Source organism: Danio aesculapii, chromosome 25, assembly GCF_903798145.1.
Source record: "Danio aesculapii chromosome 25, fDanAes4.1, whole genome shotgun sequence".
In the NCBI taxonomy this organism is placed as follows: Eukaryota; Metazoa; Chordata; class Actinopteri; order Cypriniformes; family Danionidae; genus Danio; species Danio aesculapii.
In genome coordinates this window covers 3,177,925-3,185,543 of record NC_079459.1, presented here as the reverse complement: position 1 = coordinate 3,185,543, position 7,619 = coordinate 3,177,925, and the positions used below count along the sequence as shown (strand labels likewise).

The window sequence follows — 7,619 nt, the reverse complement described above, 5'->3', positions numbered from 1 at the left end:
CCAAAATAGAAAATGAAAGAGGAGTAGGCTATAAGGCAATTGCTTAACTGAACTAGTGCCATGTTGTATGTGTGCGAATGAGTGTGTATGGGTGTTTCCCAGTACTGGGTTGCGGCTAGAAGGGCATCCTCTGTGTAAAACATATGCTGGAATAGTTGGTGGTTCATTCCGCTGTGGCGAGCCCTGATAAATAAGGGATTAGGCTGAAAAAAAAAGAATGAATGATTGAGCATTGATACTACTGATTCAGTTTTCACCGGCAGAGCTTCAAAGTCTTAATTAAGCCCAAGGGTTTACTTTTTGTCTCGTCTACACCCTTGCTTTAAACCACATAATTAGTTACGAACACTTCAGCGAGGTTAAAAAGGAATTTCAGATTAAAATAAACCTCTTGCATTCATCGAAACAGTTTCTAAAAAGATGGAAAAGAGCTCATCAGGAATGAGTTGTATAATCTTTAATAAGAAAACATGATAGAATCTCTATAAAAAACCCTCTTAATCAAACAAAAGAGAAAGTATTCTGTTACCACTTCATCATTATTAACATTAAATCATGGAAACGGTTATATTACAGTAATCTACAGTACACAGACCGGCAGCAATATTCTCAAATTCCAGATAAATATACACAGTACATAATCATAAACGCAGCACCTAAAATATGCTATCATGTGTCAATTTACCACCGATAACGCTGAGTTGTCTATCAGTACCATCTTCCAATCCAGTGGCTTTTGACCACAGAAATGTGCGTGAATTATTAGTAATATTTGTACTGTGTAAAAGTCTTAGGCCACTCTTATTTTCACCCCCAAAATGGTTGAATAGTTGGGTATTTCTATATTTGTATGTAGCATGTGAGTTTAAATATTATATTGCATATTATATTAGATATCCATATTACTCCAGATTATTTTTATCATTAATTGTGATTTATACAGTGACATTTGGACGAAATGAAACAAACTGAGACAAACTAAATCCAAAAGAGCTTTGTAAAAATGCTGTGAAATGAGGATGCTTTCAAAAATAGTGCATACACTGGGGAAATAAGTATTGAACGTCCCATATATTGAACATATTTCTAAAGGTGCTGTTGACTTTTTCAGCAGATGTTGGAAAGTTTTCCATATACACAATGAAAACGATATTAATTAGTTGACAAATGAAGTTCTGTTTAATAAAATTAAAAGACGCATGAAAAAAAAAGTGTTGAACACATGAAGAAAGGGAGGTCTAGAAATGCGTGGAAGGCCCAGACAGAAGAGCAACCCTCTGCCTTTCCTCAGTGTAGATATACATCAAATAAACTTGCTTGCTATATTTGAATCATAAAATGAATCCTGATTCTGCTTATGCATCTGTTTCTAGTGGCCTAAGACTTTTGCGCTGTATATCAAACATCTGTATTCTAAGCTCTGCTGAGGTGTGTGTTTTCAGTACTGTCCTCTTCGTCCTGCTCCTCCTCAGTGTCCGGCTCATGAATGAAGCCGTAGCGCCGATAGACTGATCCATCCCGACTAGTGTAGACCACATCCACCTCGTCCCCGCTGTCTTCTGGCTCTGGGACGCCGTGTGGCATCGGTCGAGGTCTGGGCTCTTCTCGGGCCACTCCGCTGAGCCGCTCATAGCTCCGCCTCCAGCATAGCCTTTTTTTGGCTCTTGCTTGTACCAGGGCGAACACCACTAGAGCTAGAACTACAGCTAGCAGTAGAGCTGCGGGTAAGGCTGCAGACGCATGCTGGACTGCTTTGGACCGCAGAATAATGTCGTCCTGACTTTCACTTTGTACAGGCGCTTCAAGACACAACGCTGTAAAAGAGAGAGAGAATGCCAGTGAATTGACTTTTTTACTGTCAAACCGAAACGAAACGAAACAAACTGAGACAAACTAAATCCAGAAGAGCTTTGTAAAAATGCTGTAAAATGAGGATGCTTTCAAAAATAATGCATACACTGGGGAAATAAGTATTGAACGTCTCCATTTTTCTCAGAAAACCTATTTTCTAAAGGTGCTGTTGACTTTTTCAGCAGATGTTGGAAAGTATTCCGTATACGCAATGAAAACAATATTAATTAGTTGACAAATGAAGTTCTGTTTAATAAAATGAAAAGACGCAATAAAAAAAAGGTGTTGAACACATGAAGAAAGGGAGGTCTAGAAATGCGTGGAAGGCCCAGACAGAAGAGCAACCCTCTGCCTTTCCTCAGTGTAGATATACATCAAATAAACTTTGATGGATGTTAATAGTTGCTCCCCACAACGTTCTTCAGAAATTTATTAAACTTTAGAATCGGTAGAGTGCGAGTAAATTGAAGAAAGTTTCATTTGTGGGTGATCTATGCAATTGGTTCGCAAAGTGGGGGTCGCGGGACAATGAGGCAGGGGTCGCTTGGTGATTTCCAAAAAAGTAATTCATTTGATTAAATCATTAGAAATACCAGCCTGATCTCACGAGAAAACGTAAGTATTTTACGTTTTGTCAGTTAATTTGTACGAATTCGTATAGTAGTTCAGTCGTACGAAATTGTAAGATTTTAAAAAGGAGGCGTGGCACCTAACCCCACCCCTAAACCCAACCGTCATTGGGGTATGAGCAAATCGTACTAAATTGTACAAATTAGATCATACGAATTCATACGAATTAGCCACTAAATCAAAAAGTTACGTATTGCCGTGAGATTGTGTTGGAAATACCATATTTTATCCCTAGAATATAAAAATGTATGGTACATTAAAAAAAACAAAAAGGAATTTTTTCTTCTAACGAAAGTTATTTGTTTTATTTTCCCTTGTTTTACATTTAAAACAAAAAAACAACAATCAGAGGGTGAGTAATTGAAATATTAGACAAGAATTTAAATGGACACGTTTATTCGTAAGTAACAGGATATCAACTACACTGAAAAAAAATATTCAAAGATGATTCCTTGGATTTACTCCATTTTTATTACAATAAGTGTTTGTAAACAATTTATTTGGGCTGAATTTAAACAAACAAATTAAGTTGAACATTATTAAATTTAATTTGTTTGTTTAAATTCAACACAAATAAATAGTTTGCAACAGTTTTGCATGCGACACTTTTTTCAGTGGAGCTGCTGCAGGAAAACATTTATATTTATGATATATGATGATATATGTCATATGATATTCATTTATATTTATTTCTTCTTCATTTGTAAAGTGAGCGCTTGGTTTATTGCTCATGAGTGTATACAGTTGAAGTCAGACTTATTAGCCCCCCTGAATTATTAGCCCTGTTTATTTTTTCCTTAATTTTTCAGCACATTTCCAATCAAATTAGTTTTAATAATTCATTTGTAATAGCTGATTTATTTTATCTTTGACATGATGACAGTAAATAATATTAGACTAGATATTTTTCAAGACACTTCTATACAGCTTAAGGGGACATTTAAAGGCTTAACTAGGTTAATTAGGTTAACTAGGCAGGTTAGGGTAATTAGGCAAGTTACTGTATAACGATGGTTTGTTCTGTAGACTATCAGAAAATATATAGCTTAAAGGGGCTAATAATTTTGACCTTAAAATGGATTTTAAAAAATTAATAACTGCTTTTATTCTAGCTGAAATAAAACAAATAAGACTTTCTCCAGAAGAAAAAATATTATCAGACATACTGTGAAAATTTCCTTCCTCTGTTAAACATCATTTGAGAAATACTTAAAAAAGAGAAAAAATTCAAAGGGGGGCTAATAATTCTGACTATGTACGCCATAAATGCGTATGTGCCAAAAAAATTTAATATTGAGGGGAAAGTCCATTTATTTCAATAGTTTTTTTCAAAAAGTGAAACTTGTGTGTTACATTAGTTCACTACATACAAAGTGAAATATTCCAAGCCTTTATTTGATTCAGTTTTATTGATTATGTATTAAATATGAAAAAATATATTAAAAAAAAATTTATATTAAAAGGGGCGGGGCTTAAACCTGAAGTGGGCGTGACCGTCATCAATCATATTTTTTGACACATGCCACCCCATATTTCTCTCTCTAGTAAAGTGTTATCTAAACCTCTAAATGAAGTATAAACGAGGGTAATACCTGAGCCGGAGTCGCAGAGGCAGCAGTTCATCTCTGTCTGCTCCGACTGGCAGCAGGGCAAACACTGGCTGTCAATGGCATGAAGGGCGAATCCTGGGCGACAGGTGAGGCAGCTGTGGGGCCCGGCAGCAGAGCAGTGTTTACAGGACCCGTCGCAGGGTTCACAAACACCCTGACGGCATTGAAAAAGACATGAGGCAAAGGTTCTGTTTGGCAATGGCAATATTGCTAGAGTAGGGTATATGCAGAATGACTTTTACTTTTCAGTAACTCAGTTCAAGCGCTCGCTGTGATCTGTGTGCTGTTACAAAATCGCCGCGTTTAGATTTGTGTGTGTTGAGGGTGGCATGGTGGCTCAGTGGTTAGAACTGTCGCCTCGTAGCAAGACGGTTGCTTGTTCAAGTTCCAGCTGGGTCAGTAGGCGTTTCTGTGTGGAGTTTGCATGTTCTCCCCGTGTTGGCGTTGGTTTCCTCTGGGTGCTCCTGTTTCCCCCACAGTCCAAACACATGCGCTATAGGGGAATTGAATAAACTCAATTGAGGTTTGTTGCATGGCGTTCCCCGCGATGCTGTCAGTGCCAATACAGCCAATCTGTTTGTGTGCAGCAAGCAGTTTTGTCGAGAGAGCTGTACGAGTATTGATGAATGGCGGACTTTGTCTTTTATCAGTTGAGTTTGTTCCCATTCAGACACATCACCTATATCCGTGCTGCTGTGTTCACACATGGTCTAAATCTCCAGATCAGCAGCAGGGCTAATGGTTGGAATAGACAGGGAAAGAGACCTTATGTACTGCTGTCCGCTGTTTCTGCATTCAGACAATCAGGAGGAGAGAAGTCCTCCTCATTTATAGTGTATACTGTAAGTACATGATTACAGGACTCGCAACTGATTCCCACTACGGACAATTTAGCCTACGCAATTCACCTATAGCGCTTTTTTTTTGGACCGTGGGGGAAATCGAAGCACCTGTAGGAAACCCACACAAACACGGGAGAACATGCAAACTCCACACAGAAACGCCAACTGACCCAGCCGAGGCTCGAACCAGCGACCTTCTTGCTGTGAGGCAAGCATGCTACCCACTGCGCCAGCGCGTCACCCAATGTGGCTTTTCTCCTTTATAATCAACAAGTGGATTAATTGCTGTCGAATCAGCTTTGTGAGAGAATGTAAAGCCATTGAAATATATTTTCCTCCCACTGGCCCGCCGGGCTGCATGGAGAGATTTTGGGAGCCCTGGATTATCTTTATAATGATATAAATCATCAGTAAACTGTGACCTTAAACACAGGCGAGAGGTCGGTAAACAGGCGGCAGACAAGGAGAAAGGGAAACCAGGCAAAGATCAAAAACACAGAGGAACAAGACTAAGGAGAAACGCGTTGTAATGTCACTTTACAGATAACAAGACTCGGCCAGGGAAGTGAGTGTGTGTGTGTGTGCTGCTTAAGTAGTGTGTGTAATCAGTCTGACAATCCTCAGGTGGTGCGAGTGTAATCAGTAGAGACTTGGAGCAGGTGTGAGTGTGTGTGGCATGACTGAATATGTAGTCCATTTACAAGCAGATTTGTAGTCCTTATCTGCAAACCAGCGATCTAGGGAGTTATGCTCGCTGGTGACCGTGACAAGTCACTTGACGGGGTCTCAGGAGGAGATATATATAGTAATATTTAAGAAATATGTTGTAAAACATTGATCTTTCTTTTTATATATATTTATATTTATCCATTTATTTATTTTCTTCCCTCTATCGATGCTGAATTAATGATGATTGTTAAGTTGGCCTTGTTTAATATATTGTTATAGTATGGTTTCGATATTCTAATGAGTCATGAGACTTGAGTATTCAAAAGAAACACCAGACGCACCTGATCACTGTTACCCTGATGAGGGCAGCTCTCTGCCCAAACGTGTGGGTTCTTTTGAAGATTAGCCATGTGAAGAAAGGCTTTTTAATATATTTTTCCACATCTTTCAAGTGCCTTGGACTGATTTTGAAAGGCGGTCGAGCCTTCTCATTTATAGCTCCTGAACTCTGCAATAGCCTTCCTGATAACGTCCGAGGCTCAGACACACTCTCCCAATTCAAAACTAGATTAAAGACCTATCTGTTCAGTAAAGCATACACTTAGTGCACCACTTAGGGGGCTTCCACACAGGTTTTGCATCTAGTTTATATACACTATGAACAGCAGCTACGCTAATTATTTTCTTTATTCTCCATTTCCACCTGGGGATACTCTTCCCGAGGCCCTCAGACTATGCAGAGTCACTGATTCGATCCAAGACCAACGACGAGATGATCCCAAGGTTTCCATATCCTGGACCAGGCCGTATCCTGAGCAGCTACTGTGGTGGACATGGAGGAGTGGAGAACATGAGACTGATTCCTGTGACGCTCCAGAGACAGAGAGTCTTCGCTGAGGCCAGCTTCCAGCCTCCGCCACTGAGACTGCAGCTCTGCACAAGACGTTTGGCCAGCGGAGAAATTAAAATGGTCGTGCCCAACTGAGTCTGGTTTCTCTCAAGGTTTTTTTTCTTCACTTCCGCCATTAGTGAAGTTTTTTTCCCTCTCCGCTGTCGCCACTGGCTTGCATGGTTCGGGATCTGTAGAGCTGCGCATCGTTGGATTTGCCCTTCAATATTTGGACTCTCAGTAGTGATTATTAAACCACACTGAACTGAGCTAAACTGAACTGAACTTAAACACTACAAACTGAACTACACTGTTCCTATTTACTATGACCTTCTATGTGAAGCTGCTTTGACACAATCTACATTGTATAAGCGCTATACAAATAAAGGTGAATTGAATTGAATTGAATTTTTGTTATGAGTTAGGAAGTGTTTTGCCAGAAAGACGTGAATAATATGGAAATTATGTTCTGCCCTTTTTACACTAGTCATGCAACGTTTGACTTCTTCAACACTGATGTGCATTTCACATGTAAATTCTCTTACATCTCTCTATAGTGTCCTTAAAACCTTTACACTTGTCTCTAATACAAAGCTGCATCTGTAAATGGTTTTATTATGGTTATTGATCAACGCGAGTGGTTGCCAAATTATTTTGCTAATAAAAGCATGTTATCTCTTTAAAAGTCTTCGGACGGTGCATGGTTTCCTTATCAGTTATAGACGGGCTAGTGTTTGTTACCACAGGGAAATGCTGGCTCATATTTCAATACAATTTAGCAAGAATGTGCAGTGATAATAGTTGTCGTATTTCCATTTGAACGACTGAAAAATTAATGCGGTCAAAAATGGCCACACTTACATCTTGCGAGTAATATCGGCTTTCCTCACAGCGAGGATAACAAACCCCATCCTGCAGGACGCTGCCCCAGTCACACGTCACACAACCCTGTGGAGTGTTATCTGAAAATCATACAGGGACATGGACGACTGTAAGAGAAAGTTATTCAAATGATAGCGATCTCAATTGTTTCATTCTTCAAAAAGTCAACAATACGCTATCAAAATGATCAAACAACATTATTAAACAAATTTCCAGCCCTCCAGGAAGTCACAGTTAGCAGTTAAA

At 39.2% G+C, this 7,619-nt stretch overlaps 1 protein-coding gene across 1 annotated transcript in view; it reads right to left on the bottom strand.

Moving 5' to 3' along the window:
* Nucleotides 1–458: 458 nt before the first annotated feature.
* LOC130219683 (proprotein convertase subtilisin/kexin type 5) overlaps nt 459–7,619 on the bottom strand; it is a 39,734-nt gene continuing 32,573 nt past the window's right edge. Inside the window, exons 14-16 of the mRNA XM_056452137.1 lie at nt 7,353–7,453; nt 4,074–4,245; nt 459–1,814 (exon numbers count right to left, since the gene is read on the bottom strand). Coding sequence (XP_056308112.1) covers nt 1,414–1,814; nt 4,074–4,245; nt 7,353–7,453 — 674 coding nt within the window. The 3' untranslated portion in view covers nt 459–1,413. The remainder of the gene's footprint in view (nt 1,815–4,073; nt 4,246–7,352; nt 7,454–7,619) is intronic.